The sequence below is a fragment of the Peromyscus leucopus genome, chromosome 19, assembly GCF_004664715.2.
Source record: "Peromyscus leucopus breed LL Stock chromosome 19, UCI_PerLeu_2.1, whole genome shotgun sequence".
Taxonomy (NCBI): Eukaryota; Metazoa; Chordata; class Mammalia; order Rodentia; family Cricetidae; genus Peromyscus; species Peromyscus leucopus.
In genome coordinates this window covers 11,238,763-11,260,558 of record NC_051079.1, presented here as the reverse complement: position 1 = coordinate 11,260,558, position 21,796 = coordinate 11,238,763, and the positions used below count along the sequence as shown (strand labels likewise).

General features: G+C 41.4%; 1 protein-coding gene across 2 annotated transcripts in view; it reads left to right on the top strand.

Moving 5' to 3' along the window:
* The window catches only part of Garem1 (GRB2 associated regulator of MAPK1 subtype 1), a 185,139-nt gene that overhangs the window by 52,833 nt on the left and 110,510 nt on the right, over nucleotides 1-21,796 (top strand). For both annotated transcript variants that reach the window (XM_028886563.2, XM_028886562.2), the window contains exon 2: nucleotides 12,454-12,594. In XM_028886563.2, the coding sequence (XP_028742396.1) occupies nucleotides 12,454-12,594 (141 nt within the window). The remainder of the gene's footprint in view (nucleotides 1-12,453; nucleotides 12,595-21,796) is intronic.

The window sequence follows — 21,796 nt, the reverse complement described above, 5'->3', positions numbered from 1 at the left end:
ACTAGACAAATTGGGGGTCTTAGGCAGCATTTCCTTAAGTAGACATCTTTACTAAAATTAGCTTAGAAATAAATTAATAAAAATTCTAGTGTTCTGAAAGTATGATATATCTGAATTGAGTTATGCAGGCACCATGCTCCATAATTTATTTCATTTGATTCTTAGTGTCAGTGTAGGCTTGGGTTCAGCTACAAGCCACAGAAACCCCAAAATAAAAAGTCTAGATAGGAGACCTGAGGCTGGTGTGCTGCCCACGGTGCCTGTCACCGAAGTTTCTTCTCTCTGCTCCAGCCCTGGCCTCAGTCTCTAATCCTGAGTTCTCCTTGGAACCTGAGATGGATGCTCCCAAGGAAGTGATCACATCTAGTAATCATAGCAAATTCCATCTCTCAGGAAGAATAAAGAAGAAAAGGGAAGTATAGCCTCCCCAAAGAGTTTGGGTGGCCACTCAGCTTTTAGCATTCTATTAGAGATCCTAGCTACAGATACTGAAGAAAAAACATAGCATCCGAATTGGAATGATGAAAGTTGAACCACTTCTGTTCATAGATGACCTGTGCTTATGAATGGAAAACCCTAAAGAATACACAACTTTTCCAAGTTGTACTAGAACTAAGAAGCAAGTTCAGCAAAGTTGCTGACTATAAGATCAACATACAGAAATTAACTGTGCATCTGTATGTTAGTAGCAGGCACTGCAAAATAACTTGTCTTGCAGTGCTATCCAAAAGAAGGTATTTCAAGTGCACATATGTAACAAAAGCATTACATGACTTGTGCACTGGAAACTATGTTATTAAATAATATAAAAACAAATAGAAAGGCATCATATGTTCATAAATTGGAAAGATTAATATTCCTGAAACTATTAATCTCCAAATTGACCTATAGATTAAACACAACTACCAAAATCACAGCTTTAGTTTTTTTGCAGAAACTGGCAGTCCTAAAATTAGCCTGGATGAAAGGAGCCCAGGAAAACCCAAGCAATCTTGAAAAGGAGTGAAGTTGTCAGACTCAAGTTCCTGTTTCAAAACTCTCCATAAACCACAGTAACTAAGACAGTGTAATATTAGCATAAAATAGATACATGAGGGGATGGTGTGGAAAGACTGGAAATCAGCCCCTGCATATATGAACAGCTGGTTTTGCCAGTGAGCACGACAGTTCAGTGAAGAAAGGGTCACCTTTGCCAAAGTCAGTGGTTGAACCTTTGAATACCCACAAGCACAGCAGGGCATTTGGGCCCCACCTATAACATATAAAAAATTAGCAGGACTTGTAGACCTAAATGTAAAGATAAAGCCGTGAAAACATAGGCATGGCTTTTCTTGACCTTATGATAGACAATAGTATTTCATGTTTGACCCTAAAAGCATAAATAACAAAAGAATATATATATATATATATGACTTCATCAAACTAAAAAATTTGCTCTGCAAAGGATCCTATCAAGAAAGTGAAAGACTCTACACAATGAAACATTTGTAGCTCATACATCTAATAAGAAATTTGAATCTTGAATACATAAAACCTCAAGGTGCTGCAGAGATGGCTCAGCAGTTAAGAGCACAGACTGCTCTTCCAGAGGACCCAGGTTCGATTCCCAGCGCCCACATGGTAGCTCACAACTGTAATTCCAGTTCCAAGGGACCCAACACCCATGGCAAAACACCATTATACATAAAATGAAAATAAATAAATAAATAAAAAACTTCAAATAACTCAAGAACTGACTCTTCCAGTGGAATACAAGTCTCTCCAGGGCCCTTTCAAAACCCAGGTTGCACATTAACACATAGGGAAGATTTCAGAGCCTGCTGATTCAGGGACTCCATGCCCAACATTCCTGACCTCATTGGCCAGAGGCAGGAACTGACTAGAGTCCCTACAGGTCTCCAGATGATTACAGTGACCATACAGCCTGGGGTCAAAACTGTCTCCCCCTGACTGCAGGGTCCTCTCACCACACACAAGGGACAGTTGCCCCTAGGACAGATAGGTGTTCATTTTGGGGAATGATTAGAGCAGGATGTCCACTAAGATCCAAGAGCACTATTGTTTACTGTGCCTGTTATCACTTTTTCCCCAAAGGCCATTGTTCACAACATGACAATGCCAGAAACAGGCCACAGGGTTGAAGGTCAAGATTGATATCTGTGGGTATAGAAATGCAAGTGCTCACATGTCCTTGGAGGATCATTTGGGAGTGCAGAATATTATCCCTGACTTTTATTAGAAGATACTAAAACCATTTACTGTGTTTGCCTAGGCTTAGGATGCTGGTTTGTTTCATTCTGTTATTTTTCCCCACACAGTATCTATAACAAAAGCTTTTTAAAAAACATCCATTTGACTCATTTGATGCATTCCCAAGCTCTTATCAAGCAGCTGCAGACAGGTACCTGTGTGTGAGTAATACTGATGTCACTTCTGTCCGTCAGCTCTGTGCACTCCTGCAGTAGCTCAGCCATTAGGCTAAAGTGGTCTCTTCCCTTGTTCTCTGGGCTTTGGTTTGTGCAGTTCCCGTTGATTTCAGACTATTACCTGCGCTCCACTGATTTCCTGTGACCACATCCTTCTCGATTGCTTTATGATTTTCCCTCTTGATGCTTGCTTGCCATTAGTTACTTCTTTGCTAATTCCCATTCCTTTCTTCCGCTTCCTCTTTGAAGCGCCTTCCTACCTTTTCAACGCAGACAGCATCTTAGCGTTGACTTTTGGGATTGCTCTGGGACTCTTCCGGCTCATTTGCTCTGGTGTCACCTCTCCTCCTTCCACCCAGGTTTCCTTTCACCATCTGGTGTACTGTCCTCTAGGACAGAAACGCCACAGGTCCATTCTGCAGTTTTCTATCTATCTGGAAGACAGCCTGCTAAGACCGCCTTCACCGAACATGTTCAAGGATGCTAATTAGATCATATTGAATTGTATTCCCCAGTTTAGAGAATGAAATCAGCTGAATGGAGGAGTTGCCTTTAAACTATCTTTTCAAAGTGCAGAGAAGTTTCTGTTATGCAGAACACTTAGAGCAGCTGCTGGGAACAAGCCTTTTGGTTAGTGTAATTTGGAGCCTACCAGTGTTGAGGGTTATGCTGATATGCACTGTGCGTCAGGAAGGCCAACTGTGGTAACAAGAAGGGAATACGGCAGCTGCCTCGATGTAATGCCCCATAGAAGGTTGTTTCTCAGGCCGTGTGAGTGTGTGTGTGTGTGTGGTCAGCCATGCAACAGGTAGTTCGTTCTACCTTGTGGTAATTAAGGAGGCCAGACAGCTGGCACTGCCCTATCTTTTGTTTGTTCCAGGTGCTCTTGGAAATCAATATTTCTCACAGGGCTTGTGAACCACCTTTAGGGGTGCAGCCAGGGCAGGAAGTAGGCAGTGGCTTTTCTGCTCACACACATTGGCTAGAACTCAGAAATACGACAAGGCTAACTGCCAGGCAGTGAGGTGCTCGCTCCTTTGTATACCTGGAAAGAAGATCAAATGTATCTGGTGTTTAACCCCTGACATTGAAGGTATTTTTATTTTTAAGATGTAAAAACGTATACAGAGATTTAATTTATTCCCTGCTGTATGGAAAAGATTATACCATCAAATAAACACACAATTAAAATGTCACAGTGTTCATTAAATAGAGTGAGAAACTCTAAACATAATGCTGTCACTTAACCAGCTTTCTTTTGGATGTTGGAGAAAAAGAGGACAACTCACAACTATTAAATTAGCTTTGTAATGAGAATGAACAAGGACATTGTAGAAAAAAATTCATATACCCATTGTTGATTAATTTAGCCATAGGACCAGTTTATGTCCACAACAAATAAAAATCCCAACTTCAGCGATTGATTCTTATTGCAAAAGCATAATCACATCAGATTATTTCAATTGGTGCTTTATTATCTGTCAATGAGGATATGAGTGTCATCATAGTCAGAGTTCTGTAAAGGTGCTGAGACCAAGTGAAGTCAGCCAGAATAAGAGCAAACTTAGAAAACAATGAATCTGCACATGAGGTTATGTATTTGCTGGGCAAGTTCAGGTAATTTTCGAGTTGGGGGAGTAAAAGCAGCTTCTGTGGAGCGACAACTCTAAGCTCCTGACCCAGCCCTTAGCTCTGCTGTGAAATACAGTGCCAAGAACAAAGAGAACAAATTTGAATTTGTTAATAACCTTTAATTTTATAGTACAGTTCTCACAGTTTAGGAAATTATTAAAATCATGGATTTGGCCTTTTCTTGGTTCTGATAACTTAGGATATGTTCTCTATGACAGGAACATGCCAAAAACAAATCAACATGGACATATGTCTGTCTTTTTCAATTTTGGCTTTATCCTAACATTAAAAGAAAACTTGCTAGTTATGAATTGATAGATTTAATATTAAGATACATTTAGTCATCAGAGTCCACTTATACAGAGTTTTGCCTTTTCTTTTTCAGATTTTGTGATATTTGTAGGTACATCTTAGGACCTAAGTCTGAACATAGAACTCATTTCCATCTTATATACACCTTTGTATACACAGCCTGAAAGGAACTGTGCAGTATTTCAGTTCACTTATATTTTAACTACAACTCTCATATGAGGTCATGTGTAGAATTTTCCACTCATGACATCATGGTAGCATTAAAAAAATACTGGATTTTGTAACATTTCAAATTTCAGAATTTTTTTTATTAGAGATGACTTAAAATATTTAATCTGTACCTCATTTTCCTGTTTTTTTGTTTTGTTTTGTTTTTTTAAGAAGCATTTGACATGCTTGTGTTCTACTGTGGAAAGTGCTGTATAACTTTGAACTGATTCAGAACCACCCCCAAATAATTCATACATAGTAGAAGATGTCTGTGCTCTAACTCAAATATATTCAGCTGTATTGATGTTTAAAGCTAAAGTGCATAATAAGTTACACACCAACACAGAGTGGGGTGTTCCAAGTAAAGATAAGCTATTAGAATATTAAAGGCACAGTGAAACCTAAGGCCATGCATGTGGCCTCTGTATTACATTCTGTGGGCTCTAGTGAGATACACTGCCACAAAAATGTTTTTGTTTATAGTCCTGAATATCTTTTCTCTGTAACCCCTAAAACCATGGTTCTTAAACCTGACAAGTATATGAGCCTTTCCTTTGTATTTAAGACAGCTCTAGCTATGTAGTCCAGGCTGCCCTTAAACTCACTATGTAGCCAAGGCTGACCTGAAAGTTAGAATCCTTCTGCCTGAGGCTTCCAGATGCCAGAAGGAACTGACACCATGGCCCTGGCAAGACAAAAACTTTAAATGTCTTTATTATAATTTTATACATTTATGCACATGCATGTAAAAGTTGAGGAGAGAATATAAAGAGACGAATGAAAGTGAAGTCAAGGACCAGTTCCATGAGAGTGGAGCAAACATTGAACAGAAAAGAGCCCTTTGGGAGTGACTGTAGGGCAGGCCATAAGGATGCTCTGGTCCAAGGATGAATGGAAACCTTTGAAGATGTGTGGCTAGAATAATAGGGTACTATACTGTTGACTGGTCTTCACTACAGGAATATTGGGATAAGTGAGAAGAGGAAAAGCACAAGGAAGGCCCAGAAGGTTGACTGTTCATTTGGCTTGTTCACAACTGTGTTGCCAGGACCCAGACCATAGAACATAGTCAGTCATCTGCCAGGACCCAGACCATAGAACATAGTCAGTCATCTGCCAGGCCCCAGACCATAGAACATAGTCAGTCATCTGCCAGGCCCCAGACCATAGAACATAGTCAGTCATCTGCCAGGACCCAGACCATAGAACATAGTCAGTCATCTGCCAGGCCCCAGACCATAGAACATAGTCAGTCATCTGCCAGGACCCAGACCATAGAACATAGTCAGTCATCTGCCAGGCCCCAGACCATAGAACATAGTCAGTCATCTGCCAGGACTGGGACCATAGAACATAGTCAGTCATCTGCCAGGCCCCAGACCATAGAACATAGTCAGTCATCTGCCAGGCCCCAGACCATAGAACATAGTCAGTCATCTGCCAGGCCCCAGACCATAGAACATAGTCAGTCATCTGCCAGGCCCCAGACCATAGAACATAGTCAGTCATCTGCCAGGCCCCAGACCATAGAACATAGTCAGTCATCTGCCAGGACCCAGACCATAGAACATAGTCAGTCATCTGCCAGGCCCCAGACCATAGAACATAGTCAGTCATCTGCCAGGACCCAGACCATAGAACATAGTCAGTCATCTGCCAGGACCCAGACCATAGAACATAGTCAATCATCTGCCAGGACCCAGACCATAGAACATAGTCAATCATCTGCCAGGACCCAGACCATAGAACATAGTCAATCATCTGCCAGGACCCAGACCATAGAACATAGTCAATCATCTGCCAGGCCCAGACCATAGAACATAGTCAGTCATCTGCCAGGACCCAGACCATAGAACATAGTCAGTCATCTGCCAGGCCCAGACCATAGAACATAGTCAGTCATCTGCCAGGCCCCAGACCATAGAACATAGTCAGTCATCTGCCAGGCCCCAGACCATAGAACATAGTCAGTCATCTGCCAGGACCCAGACCATAGAACATAGTCAGTCATCTGCCAGGACTGGGACCATAGAACATAGTCAGTCATCTGCCAGGACCCAGACCATAGAACATAGTCAGTCATCTGCCAGGACTGGGACCATAGAACATAGTCAGTCATCTGCCAGGACCCAGACCATAGAACATAGTCAGTCATCTGCCAGGCCCCAGACCATAGAACATAGTCCATCATCTGCCAGGCCCCAGACCATAGAACATAGTCAGTCATCTGCCAGGCCCCAGACCATAGAACATAGTCAATCATCTGCCAGGACCCAGACCATAGAACATAGTCAGTCATCTGCCAGTATCTGAATGACTGTGTGATGTATGACACATGGCTAGCAGAGAGGCATCCCCTCAGAAGGTGTGGAAAGAAGCCTCGACTAGCTGATCCATGTAGAAGTAGCAACTGATACCATGAGCTGGAGGGCTACCTGTAGCTAAGGGAGCCCCTAGAAGGTGCAGGATTGTGAGGGAGAGAGAAAGGAGGAGCAGGCTGATCCTTTTCCGCCTCTGTAATGACTGGTGACGGGGGGAGACACTGAGAGAAGGTAACAGACAAGGGATTTGGGAGGGTGTTTTGTACCATCAGCCAAAAGGCAGAGGGGCAATTACTCATTTCTAATGTCCAACTCATACATGATGCTTTCAGATTTTGATACTGAGCCTTACTCTAAAGCAGACTTTGAAGTTATCCAGTGTTTAAAAAGTATGGCTGTGGTAACAGGAATATATGGATTACTGTTGGGGGAGCGAGGTCAAAGCAAGTGGGGTGTGTCCCGCAGTGTGCAAGCTGTGGAGTGGCTTCAGGATGTTTGTATGGTTTAGAATGTAACACTTACTTCCTTTAGGCTTCTTATTACTGCAACAGTGAGCTAAATTTCAGTACATTATACATAGTTGTTAAGCATCAGGATAATTATATCACAAAAAGATGTTTGCTTTATGAATTCATTTAATTCCATATCTTTATTAGTGACCTACCCTGGGATATTTTAAGTTATTTTATTGTTTTATTTCCAGACAACTTTCATGAAACTTATTTTGCCTAAAGCAGGCACACAGATCAGTTGTTAAAAAAATAAAATAAGACATAGCTCAAAAATAGGCGTTGCTTTCTTCATACTTTATGGCTCTGAAAGTCATTCTGAGCCTCTTACTGGTGTTTACTACACCAGCAAGCTGCAGGACTGAACATTATGTTTTCATTTTGATTAACTTGACTGCAGTTGTTTTTTGGATGCCACTTTAGAGCCCACTATGGAATAAAATTAAAACATTCTTTATGATACAACAATTCACTTGCTGAAAATGGCATTTTTCTTCTATCCCTGAGTGGCAGTACGCTCTCCCCCTGAGTTTCCCATGTGGGCCCCAGGGCTCCGTTTGCTCCTTTACCAATGCATCTTCTGTACTATCTCCAGATTCCTGTTCCCTGGAGAGCTAGTGCTCATTCCTGGCTTCTGGAAGGCCCCATCTCCTCTCCAAGCCTGACTCATTCATCTCAGCAAAACCCAGTGGCTCTGCTCTCCCCTTAAGGCTACCTTCATCTCTGCTGATGGTCCAGGTCCACTCTAGATCACATCTCTCTTTCACACAGCCTAGTTCTTGTGCTCCCTCCCACGCTTCCTCCCACGCTCCCTCCCACACTCCCTCCCACACATGAGCACACTGTGGGCTTCTTAAAGGACAGGACCAAGTCTCTTTATATTTCTACCAACTCCTCCATTGCCTGCTCACAGAAATAGAAAAGCAATACAGATAACGTGGGTGCAGACATCACAGCACATGTGCACCAACATACATCTACACACACAAAACAAAGTAAATGAAAAATAAAAGTTTGTTGGACAAATGAATGAGGAATATTTTGAAATTTAAAAAGCATGCAGACAGCCCCCTCAGACATATGACCCCTTTCTAATACTTTTATGATTCCTTTAGTAAATTTTTTCCATTTTCCATAGCACCTCTCATATAAGTCACTGGTGATAAAAGTATTCACTGTTCTTGGTGGCATTGGCCTCCTCCCTGCTGGATACCGAGGACTTCGTTTTGTTTGCTGATGTATGAGTCCCAAGTTCACAGGAGCATGCTGGTTGTACTGGTTGAGTAAATGAATGGACCTGGAAGCCCGCGGCCAGCTTCTCCCTGTTTCCTGGGTTACTGCCAGTGGTTTTCCAGGTACAGGCCAATGTCCTGGCAGAAGAGCAGGAAGAAATGTTGAGTCTCCAAAATGAGAGTTTCCCACTCACTAGCTGTTCAACCCCAAGCAAACTCCTTGACTGCTCTGAGGGCCATTTCCTTCCCTATTCAAGGACAGCATGAGCTAAAATTACAATGTTAGATTAACATTTAGGCCAAACAACAAAAGCTAAGGTCTGAAGTTCTCTGATCAGTTAATAGGTCAGACTTGGTTGTGATACCTTCCAATCTCAGTCATGTGTGTTCTCTGGGAAGTAGGGGCTGTGTCACAGTCTTGTCAGTGAGAAGCAGAGGTCCTGCTTGAGGCCACACCGTGGAGGTGGCACAGTGCTGCTGGCGAGCAGGTCTGCAGAACACACTCCCTGCATGCTCCCCCTTTCAAGGGGCTGCTGTGGTAGATACCGATTATCTCCTTTGGAGCCGAGCTTCTCGAGTTTTCCTTCCTGCCTTAATATGCCTAAGGAATGCAAAAGTTGATGAGTGGCCCAGGAGGTGTAATTATGAAATATCCTAGTCCTCCGGAAGCATGAGGTGCAAGGGAATCTGGGAACCTGGGAACCCCACCCCACCCCTGCCATGACCTTCCCATACTGCTAATGAACACTACTTCCAGGTCATTCCCACCCTCTAAATAAAGTATTTAAATCTTCGTTTTCTACCCCCAAAGATAAAATCTTCTTCCATTAAAACTGTTTCAAGGATCATCACAGTATTGGTTTAGAAGCCAGTTAGTTTATGGTTGAGACAACCGAGCAGTCATTACTGCCTTCATTAATGATTGGAAAAGTACTGAATCTTTTCATTTTAGAGAGGTCTGCAAATGCCATTTCGAAACATACAATTACATCACTAATAACTCTTAATTATTGTAGTAAAGTTAACATAAAAAATGAGGAAGGCTGTCTTCCCTATGAAGGAATTAAGCTCTCCAGATATTTTCATTGGGCATTTAAAATGACTAACCCAGAGTTAATGGGCTGGATTTTGTCGGCATCTGAAAAACATCTTCTACATTTCAAGGAGTGAGTTTCCCTTTTGAAATAGTTTGTCATCATTTCGGAAGGATAAAAAGATACTTCAGAGAGTATTAAAATGAGAAATAATTTCATTTGGATGCTATAAAGCTTCATTACGCTTAATTGATTGGGAGGGTTGGTGGCAGTCCAGAGAGAACTGGTGGGTGAACGCGTGGGACTTAAAAGGAAATATATGCATTTAGTGTCAAGCACTCCTTTAGCAGACTGAAGTTTATTTTTGATAGTTTTATTGTGGTGCTTAAGAACTAAGCTTTGGCACCCTTCTGGTCTAATTTGAATCCCACTTTTCCACTCATTAAACCTGTGAGTTTAGATATATCACTTCACATTTTGGATCTTGGTTTTCCTCACCTGGGAAGGAGCAATGCTTTCTTAGTAATGTTGTCTTACATGAAATGACATAAACGTCATCTGAACAGTGCTTGCTGTGGGCACTGAATGATGTTTGTCATCAAGCCATTTAGATATGATGACGTATGTGAATACCATTTTATCAAATAAATGGAAAAGTCTGTATGGAACCTTGTGTATAATTTTCAACTTGGTAAGGAAACTCTTTTTTCTTTATATCTTTCTATCCTCCTTTTTTTTTCCAACTCAAGGAATTTATATTGTGTTATGAATTATCAATTTGTTAATAAGTAAAGAGTGTGGGGGGGGGCTGGAAGAGCAGTTTTTGTTTGTTTGTTTGAGAAATGGGGCTGACTAAACCCTAGATCCTTGTGGTCTAAGCTACTGTGGACTCCAGCTCCAGTAGAACCAGGAGCCTGCTCATTGGCTAGACTGGCTGGTCAGTAAGCACCAGAGATCCTCCTGTCTCTGCCCCTCCAGTGCTGAGGATTGAATTTACATCCTCATGTTTATGAGGCAAGTACTTTCCAGACTATGCTGTAGCTGAAGTTTTCCTGGTCCCGCCTGGCCCACAGTCAGAACAAGTCTCTCTCATCCACTAGTCCCGCAGCTGCTAGGACCCAAGTAAACACACAGAGACTTATATTATTTATGAACTGTATGACCATTAGCTCAAGCTTACTACTGGTTAGCTCTTACACTTAAATTAACCCATAATTCTTATCTATGTTTAGCCTCATGGCTTGGTACCTTTTCTCAGTTCTGCCTTGTCATCTTGCTTTCTCTGTGTCTGGGTGGCAACTCCTGACTCAGCCTTCCTCTTCCCAGAATTCTCCTTGTCTGCTTATCCTGCATATATTTCCTGCCTGGCTACTGGCCAATCAGCATTTTGTTTATCAACCAATCAGAGCGACACATTCACAGCATACAGAGCGACATCACCCATCATTCCCCCCATTTTTTTTCTATTTAAAAGGAAGATTTTGACTTCAACATAGTAAAATTACATATAACAAAACAGTTATCTAGCAAGAATTACAGTAACAATATCTAGTCTATTTGTATTTGGCAAAATTAAAGAAGATATCTATCCTATATTTGTGAGTCTAAGGTTTTATGTCTACCTATCCCTTATCATAACCAAGGAAAACCATAATTATAACTATCTAGTCTTCAGCTACATCAAAGACCCCAGAAGGATATAATATTACCTAAGTAAACAGGAAATGCATTGTAAGCAGCTTCCAAAAATATACAATGACAGAGACAGCTGGCTACCTGGACAGTTACCCAAAGTTCTTCTGCAGTGTTGAGGCATCCATCTTTAGCCTACAGGCCTAGAGTCTCTCAGTTGCTTTTCTTTATGTCCTATAGAATGTCTGGCACTTCCTTCTGTGAAGCAGGAACCAGAAGGACCATCTCATCTTGCAAAGTTCAGTGGTCACCTTTATATGGGCCCTACATGTCTAGTTTATACAACATTTTGTCAAACAGTCTAGGCAAGAACAATTTCTTGCCCAAATGGCTGTTTTTGCCAAGAAGAAGATAAACTCCATATGGGATGTCTTCAACACCCCTCTTTCTCTTTGAAGTAAATTGGTGCTGCCAGGAGCAGACATGTCTCACTGTTCACAAAGTCTAAGTTTTTAAAACATTTTGAATGCCACATTCTATAGGTTTTTGAAGTGTTTGAAGATTACCTACCTAATTGAATTGTATCTATGTATACCTAGAAAGTTTAACATGACTATAAGTTTGACAATCATAGAAGACTAATTATTAATCTGTATTTCTTAATTATCCATTACAATTTAAATGAGCTGCACAAACATAATAACTTAAAAAATAATGGAAATATACACATAGTATAACAAAATTAACTTCAAATTTTTATCAATAAACTAAAATCTATAGCAATTTTAAACAAGTTGCTGCTCTTTAAAAGTAGATTCAATAATCTACACTTTAATCTTATCATATCTATCTATACCCTACATTTCTATATCATATCCTTTACTTTCTCTTTAAAGACTTTATTTTTTAAAAAACTTTATTTCTTTATATAACTGTCTATATTTCTTTTCCTCTCTCTTCCAAGCCTATGTATATTTTTATACACACTGTATACTGTTTAAGGTTTATCCCATCTGAATCCATCTTATTGTGAATCTATTGCTTTAAACTCCCCAAACCTGTACAAGTTTAAAGAAATTTGGCTGTAGGGTGTGGAGTGAGCAGATATGAATTTTAACTTTCTTATATGAAATTGTATTTTCCAGGAGAATGCGTGGAAGGGCTGCGAGAGAATGACTACCTGCTGATCCATTCATGCCGGCAGTGGACCACCATCACTGCTCATAGCCTGGAAGAAGGTCACTATGTCATTGGGCCAAAGATAGAGATCCCCGTACATTATGCAGGTAAGACTTGGCAAGACAAGCAGAGAGAGGAGGGCTTGAAGAGCTGGTTTTCTTTTTGTGTTTGCAGCAAGAAATAGGAATATTTCTTGTTTTATTTCTTAAAATATTTCTAGCCTACCAACCTGAGAGCACACTGACTTAAAAGAACCAAACACTCTTGTGTGGTTATTATTATTATTATTATTATTTTAATCAAGGATAGCTCCATTTTTGTCATAGATATTTTTAAAAAATGGAGCTGGGTGTTTATAAGATGAAAATTTTACACAAAGATCTTCTCTGTGGTCTTGGAATTTTGGAGCACTATGTATAGCCAATCCATGAGCTCCACATCTGTGTGCATCTGAGTAACCAAGCACAACCTGAGCAATGCTGTTGTGAATGGCCAGGATGCAGCAACTCCACAAGGTGCCATTTCACAAGTGAGCATAGTACTCTGGTTTTAAAAGTACCTGTTTAGAAGTTTACAAACCTGGGCACACCACTCCTCCCAATTAGTCGTTGAGAATATAGCACTGGCATGACCTCATTGCTGTAGTTAAATGTGGATGATGTCCACCTGTCATCGTACTTTAAACTGCATTTAGTTCAGGGATGTCATTGCACTTGGTTTTAGTTGAGTGAATTATGTTACAAGAGTTGAACTTGTGATGTATAAATAAATAAACTTTGCTTAAATAAACTTTCAGTAGGGTAGCTTATAAAACAGTTTTTAAAAAACAAACATTACCATTTGCTATCTTCTGGATTTTAAAGTGTCACATTATATTATTAGCTTCTTATCTGTTATTTCACTTTTAAAAAAGTTATAGTAGGAATTTTAACCAATTAACTATAAATTGTGCAGACCTTGACTGCTGTTTTGGCTTTGACAGACTTGTCTACAATGCTAGGCAAGTTATTTATTTGAAAATGGAATCTTACCATATTCTAGAATGGTAGCAAATGGTATTTGTTCAAACCGTATTGAATGAATAAATGCTTTGGTAGCTTTTTTGATTCTTAGGAGTCTTCAGCTTCTCACTAAACTTAAAAAAAAATTCCTTTTCAAAAATATTATAGGAAAAAAGAATTTTTGTGGTCTAAAACTTTTTCCTTTAGAATTATATGTAGGCAGAGTTTTTCATCGGGACTACCAGCCAGCTCCCAAATAATCACACAAAGACTTAATATTAATTATAAATGCTCAGCTGATAGTTTAGGCTTGTTACTAGCTAGCTCTTACAACTTAAATTAACCCGTATTTCTTATCTACTCTCTACCACATGGTGGTACCTTTTTTCAGCACAGCATGTTCATCTTGCTTCTCTCCACATCTCCTTCTTCTTTCCCACACTCTCTTTTTGTCTGCAAGTTCCACCTAACCCCTACCTGCCCAGCTATTGGCCATTCAGCCCTTTATTAGACCAATGGGAGCAACAAATACTCACTGTGTACAAAGAGATTGTTTCACAGCAATTATACTGCTTAGTTATGAGTAGACTTTATGAGAAAAAGTAAGTGGAGCCTGCAGAAGGTGCTGTGTTTGTGAGATTAGGAGCCAGGCAACTGGGGCAGTGTTCATAGGAGTAGAAAATTTGAGAAGCCCTCAGGTTGCCCACATTCCCCTCTAAGAGGCTACACTCAAACAAAGTCAACTTTATTTTCAGCAGACTCAACTCTGGTTTCTCTTTTTATGGAAAACTGAAAAGTAAATGCCATCATTGTATGTTTTTACCTGGGCTGTGTTCTATCAGTCAACTTGAGTTTTAGAAGTTTTTACAAAACATGGTAGTTGCCTGTGTCAAGTCAGTCTTTCCAGAGGGCTGCTTCTCTCATGGAGACTCCCTCCTGCCTTGTCTTAGACCTGCAGAGTTCTAGCCTGATTTCCCAATCTTTCGACTCTAGAGAGTGGACATTCTGCTATAGCTGGGTCAGTCACCTCCCTGTTTCCTGACTACACTGGACACTCTCCCATTTGCCCCATTGCTGGAATCACCTCCTTCAGTCATTCTGTGTCTCTGTTAGGGAGTACCTTCTTCTGTCACAGATTAGCTTTGGATCTGCTTACTGCATGTCATATTCATTTTACACATGTCATGGCTCTTCATTCATTTGCCACTTTCTTTCTTCCTTTTTTTTGTTGTTTGTTTGTTTGTTTTTTGAGACAGGGTTTCTTTGTGTAGCTTTGTGCCTTTCCTGGAACTCACTCTGTAGACCAGGCTGGCCTCAAACTCACAAAGATCTGCCTGGCTCTGCCTCCCAAGTGCTGGGATTAAAGGCGTGCGCCACCACCACCACCCAGCCCATTTGCCACTTTCTATGCTCACTTATACCTTCCTTCACTGACCAGTTGTATTATACATCCCTTAACAAATAAGATAGATGTTAAAAATTTTTTGAGCATTCTATCAGTCTATAATTGATTAACTTCTTTGTGGAAATGGGTGTTCAGTCCAGGGATTGTGATCTTGACTCCACAGAAGAATCAAGTAGAAGGTTCTAGAAAGACTGGTTGCTGAGTTCTACCTGCACATATTCTAGTTCAGTTGGTCTCAATGGTTGTATAAAGTGGGCATCAGGATTTTCAAGGTTTCTCCATGGTTAAAAATACAATTAAAGTTGGGGAAGGACATCTAGTACCAAATGATTTTCTCCCCAAACCAACAATAGGCACAAGTGTTTTGGGCTTATGCTTTTATACTGATAGCCATCCATCTTTCAGTGGAAGAAAGGTATGGCATGTTCAGATGCTAACTCTCTGTGTGAGTAATGATGACGCAGGTAACGGATGGTGCCTATAAAGCCGCGTGTTGCAGAGATACAGATTATCTTTAATGAAATAGAACTGCCAATGCTAAATTGAAAAGCAGGGACACTAAGGACATACCACTTTACATTAATGAATAGAAAACAAATTAAAGAAAGAGAAACCTGAAATGAGGCCAAATGCTTTATGAGGTCATTTGCTGTTAGGCAAGAAAGACAGGGTGGCTGGTGATGAGTGTCAGTCCCAGTTTTCTGAGCTGTTTTCCTTGAATTGCTTCAGCAAAAAGCTTGAGTAGAAGTTTGGAGGTCCATGTAAGTATTATTGACCTTTAGTTTGGGGCTCCACACCTATTGACACATGAAGGAACTTGCATTTCAGAGTTTAAAAGCAAAGGATTGGCTCTCTTGCTTCTTGGCTGTTCCTCAGTGTGTACAGCCCTGACCTTGATCCCTAATACTGCAAAGGAAAAAAAAGTTTACAAAGACAAATTGTAGTGATTTTACTCCTCCAATCTTCTATATTAACAGGTAAACAAGAAGGCAGTTTGTTTTGGTTACATTTTAAAAACAGATTTATTAATTTTAGTGCAGTCACTTCAGTGGTTTTGGTGGCATATTTATAAAATGTTTTCTTAATGTTTCAGGCAAAGTTTCACTGTTTCCCAGGCTTAACTCAAACTCCTGAGCCCAAGCCATCCTCCTGCCTCAGCCTAGCCCAGTATCTGAGGCTATATGCATGCACCCCACACTGCTTATCTTACAGTGGCAGAGAGTTTGTTTCCAAGAAGAGCTTTGTTAGAAAGCTCAGCCCTTGGAAGAACGAGCATTAAAGTGTAGTGTGGGAAGAAAAGCTGTCACTTTCGTTGTTCTGGCTTATTTGAGCTCCGGCTGTAATTAGTAGAGAATATACTTACCCAGGCATGTAGTACTATTGTATTATTATTAGCTTCAGCGTTTCATCTAAGTTGGGATTCATCTTTCATTCCTGGAGAAAGCTTAATAAGTACTTCACAAACACCTTCAGCACAGCAGCAGCAGCAGCAGCAGCAAAGCCCACCAGCCTCGTGATAGCCTCCTGTGATTTCTGTCACTTCCTCATTCTCTGTATTGTTTGGACAAATCCTAGGGATTTGTACCAGGGGGATAAACTACCTTTCTTCCAAAGAAGCCTGGAGGCCGTGCAAGTGGAACACCTTTCAAACCACTTAAACGCCTTCCGAGCACTCCACATACATTAACCATGCCAATCCCCACACTGATCCCAACAAAATGCTTCTGAGTTCCTCACTCCTATCTTGGACTAATCAGAAGATGAACTGCTTGCTTTTCTGGTCATTGAAGCCAGATGAGCACCAATACCCCTCCAAGTTGTTCTGGCTGCTGTGTGTGGTTAGCTTTTATTGTTCGTTCGTGTTCTCTCTCTCTCTCTCTCTCTCTCTCTCTCTCTCTCTCTCTCTCTCTCTCTCTCTCTCTCTCTCTCTCTCTCTCTCTCTCTCTGTAGTTGTAAGTTTCTCCAGAACCACCTGGTCCTGTGTTCCTGCAGCTGCTTATAAAATAATCACTCAGAGGGCTTAATATCATTTATAAACTGTATGGCTTATGTCAGGCTTCTTGCTAGCTAGCTCTTTCATCTTAAATTAACCCATTTCTATTAATCTATGTTTTGCCACGTGGTCATGGTGTTACTGGTCTGCTGGCATCTTGCTGCTTCTTCGGCGGCAGCTGGGGTCTCTCCCTCCTCTCTTTTCTTCTCTCCATATCTCTGCTTGGATTTCCTGCCTGCCTCTAAGCTGCCTTGCCATAGGCCAGAACAGCTTTATTTATTTATTAGCCAATGAGAGCAATACATATTCACAGCATATAGAAAGACATCCCACAGTGTGTGTGTGTGTGTGTGTGTGTGTGTGTGTGTGTTGTCTATTTCATTTTGCTTTTTAAAAATAATCTTGTTTGACAGATTCATACATGAGCCCTGTGTCTACATCATTCCCGCCCCTTCCTCTCCCTCCAGTTCCTCTCATGTGCCCGCTCCCAAATTCATGTTATGTGTATATGCCTATCTGTGTGTATGTATGTGCATGTGAATGTTCAACCTACTGAGTCCATTTAGCATTACTCATATGTACATGTGTTTAGAGCTGACCTCTTGAGATTGGACAACTTACGTGGGAGCTTGTTCCTGGAAGAGACTGATTCTCCATCTCTCAGCAGCTATTGGCCACCTGTAGTCTTCATCTAGGGCCGAGGCCATGTGGAATTTCCCCCATCCACATTGGCATGATAGCTAGTGTTGTTATTATTGCTGATCTTTTTTGGGCAATCATATTTTGTCAGTTCCTGGATGCAGCTTCTAAACTTTGTCTTGAGGCCTCATCCTTATATCATTTACTCAGTTTGGCCCATTTTGGTCTCATGTTTTCACTTGTTTTTTGTGGTGATATATTGTGTCTCCCCAGTATATTGTGCACCCTAATAAAGCTTATCTGAGGATCAGAGGAAAAAGCCAGTCACTATAGTAAACATAGAAGTCAGGCAGCAGTAGCACATGCCTTTTATCCTAGCATTTGAGAGGCAGAGATCCATCCAGATCTCTGTGAGTTCAAGGCCACACTGGGGAACAGAGCCAGGCATGGTGACACAGGCCTTTAATACCAGCACTAACCGTAGAGGTCTGGAGGTCTGTACAGACGGATAGGAATTGATGTAGCTGGGCAGAGAGAGGAAGTGAGATGCAGAACAGAAAGGCATATAGGTGTGGGTATACAGGAAGTAGGTCTCTTGTCTGTGGATCTCCAAGTGGTAAGAACGTGGCTGGCTTTCTGGTTTTGTGATCTCTCCGTTTTAACCCCAATATCTGGCTCTGGGTGTTTTTGTTTTTTGTTTTTTTATTAATAAGACCATTTAGCAGGTCATCCTACAGTTTTTATCATTCTTCCCGTGCCCAAATGTGCATTCAGACATATATACATGTGTCTCTACTTTGAATATTTGGGAGTAGACAGCTCACATGCCCTAGTGCTTCACTATGCCTTTCTAAGCACAAGGTTATCCTCTGTCGAGTACAACTGCCATACAGTTGGCAAGTCCAGGACACTCGATGCCTTCATCTACAGCCCATGTTCCAGTGTGGTCACTAGTCCCCACCAGTGTCCTTTACTGCATTTCTTTTGTCCAGGAGAGCATCAGAGCACCTAGTGTATTTCATCATCAAGTCTCTTCAGCTTGTTGTCATCTGCCACGGTTCCTTAGCTGTCTCTGTGCTGTGCGATATGGACGTGTTTAAGGAGTACAGGCAATCACCTCCTGATCAGATTCCACTTGGGCACTCTGTACAGGGTTGCCATGGATGTGACCATGTCCTCTTCAAGAGCCAATGCAGGAAGCCAATGACCATGTGCCTGTTACTAATCATACCAGTTTGATCATTGGCTTGTCTGATTTCTTTTCTCTATTTATTTATAGGTAGATGATAGATAGATAGATAGATAGATAGATAGATAGATAGATAGGTAGGTAGGTAGGTAGATAGATAGATAGATAGATAGATAGATAGATAGATAGATAGATAGGTCTATTGCTTGGAAATTTGGAAGAGGAAACTTCCAGACCATCTGACTACATTGTGCCTCCTCCTCTGCATCTTCCTGCCCCTCCACTTCACCCTGTTTGTGCAGCCACCCCCATGTCCGTCTGATGCAGTGTTTAGTGTGGTGTGTTGGGAACTGGTACTCTCTCAGTCCTCACCCTGCTGTACGGAAAAGCTGTTGCTACTTGCCCGCTTCTTTACATGCCTACGGATTACTGTTCTTATTGATATTAATGCTCAAATTACTGCCCCGTGTCCAGGCAGCATGCTCGCTGTGTTCGTGCTAGCATGCCCTGCTTTCCAGCTTAGGTCACAGGTGTTCCTTTAGTCCATGTACTGCTTTAATAGGAGGAACAAATGCACGGCTCCTCACTCTGTGGTCTTTGTAAATGGAGTCCCGTGGGTTTGGGCCGTGTACAGCCTGGGAAGCCACACATATCCAAGAAAGTGCTGAAACTCAAGCTTCTTTTTTTCTTCTTCTGGTTTTGTTTTGAGACTCAGTCTGTGCAGCCCAAGCTGATCGCTGAGTTTGAGATCCTCCTGCCTCAGCCTGGGGTTACAGGTCATGTGCCACCACATCCAGTTCCAAACTCAACATTGCTAAGAAATCCCAATTCTGAATCCTTCCATATTCTGTGACAGAGATTTCCATGAACTTTCTCATGTGAAAATAAACAATTTCCTACAGTATAAAAAGGAGCTGATTGTGTCCTGAAGTCTGCACTCTGGTGTGGCAGCTGTAAGACACTCCTTATGCTGACTTCTGAGATGATTCAATGTGCTTCAGACAAATAAAGACTTCTTTTGGAAACAGAGCTCTTTTGGTACAACAGTCAGTTCTGAGAGAGAATGTGTGCAGTCAGCACTGGATGTTTTGTTAACAGTAGAGAAAGAACTGCGTCATGTTCAGAAAAGAGGCGGCCACTCTCCTACAAGTGCGTTCAGAAGGCTTCACAGATGAATTTTATCTTAACCTTCTAACTTCCCATCGCTACCTGATGGGCAAAGGTTTCCTAAGAAACATGCAAGGCAGAACTCAGTTTCTCAGCATTCTGCATCCTCAGAACAACTAACTGGAAAGTCAGACCTGCTCAGTCACCCTGGACTGAGTGCCCACCCTGACCCTTCTTGCTCCCTGACTTACCCAGCTGAACGCATCTGTCCTTAAAAGTTTCTAGATGCCTTTCTACAACTTAATTCTAACCAAGGGTTCCTAAGGATGAATGATTTTTGCTTCACAGTTTACATAGCATTTAACAATTGAGTTTTGCCTTCCCTGCTCAGACTCATTGGTCCATAGACCTGAATTATTACCTGAAAGGACATCTCATTTGTGTGACCCACCCCACTCAGAGCCTTAAATCTGACTTAGTATTCATAGCTTGACATCTGTTTTCTTTAAATGGAATCCAAACTTTGGATCACATAAAGACCTGGCTATGTCATACCATCTGAAACTGGGTATATTGTCCCAAGCTCTAAGTCCCCGGGTAATGGAGATTTCCCTGAGACCATGTTGTAGAGATTGTCATAGATCTAAATTTGTTGTTGTTGATGATGTTTTGTTTTGGTTTTGGTTTTTTGAGACAGGGTCTCTCTGCATAGCCTTGGTTATCAATGAACTGACTATATAGACCAGGCTGGCCTCAGTCTTAGAGAGGTCTACCTGCCTCTGCCTCCCAAGTGCCGGGATTAAAGGTGTGCTTTTCTCAAGAAAAGCAAAAGAAAATTGTCAACTTGGCATGGTAGCCCATGTTTGTAACTCTAGCTCAAGGGAGACTGAGCAGCAAGTTCATGAGTTCAGGGTCAATTTGGTCATATATAACAACTTCCAGGTTATTCTGAACTGCATAGTGAGACCCTGTCTCTAAACACTAACAACAGCCAAAATAGACCAAAAACATAAAAAGACATAGCTTTAAGAAACCAAAGAGCCTGTCTCTGGTGGGCAAGGCCTGTGGTCTCAGCTATGGGGGGGGGGGGGGGGAGGCAGAAATCGGAATATTACCAATTCAAGGCCAGCCTGGGTTGCAGACAGAGTTCAGGGCAGCCTGGGCTACTTAGTGAGACCCCATCTCAAGGTACAAAGTAAATAGAAGGCTGAGGATCTAGCTCAGTGGTGGAGTACTTGGTTAGCATGTGTGAGGCCATAGCTTCAATCCCAGTTGTAGACAGGAAGGAGAAGAGCAGGGGGGAGGGAAGCCAAGGGAATGTGAAATGCCTATGTGCTGTGCTCCACCACCTCGGCAGGTAATGAGTGTGTTCATGAGAATTTAAATCACTCCGTGAACTGCCTGCTATCATCGTGGCTGAACAGATTGCTCATGGGACGTAAGCATCTGAGATAAACTCCAGCCACGTTAGCTTCTATTTTTAAATTTCTACCCTCCTGTGCATCCGGTCAATCTCTAAGAAGCCAGAATGATCTCAGTGCCTTCTCTCTGAGCTGCTCCCCGTGTAGAAAAAGAGGATGTTTGCACACACCTTTGGTAGACTTGCTTATGTAGTCTGCACAGCCACTACTCAGCAAAGCACCTGGGTTTATGTGGAAGTGCCTGTTTTTAAAGATGTAACATGTACAGTGTCTATCTCACAACAAAATTATCATAGTGTGCTATCTAATATACCCTTGAATTGTAATTACTGAGCAAAAGGAAATGTTGAAATAATTCATCCTCTTGAGTTACAAGTTTAATTAGCATGAATCATTAGTTTATAAAAGTAACTGCTAGTGTTGAACCACATTTTGTATACTTGCTCTGTTACAAGGGGAAATCTGTGATAAAATATGGAAAATAACAAGCTTTCCTTTGAAAAGTCCTGAAAACTGACATCCTAGGCCAGGGAGCATTTATCCCAGCCAGGCTG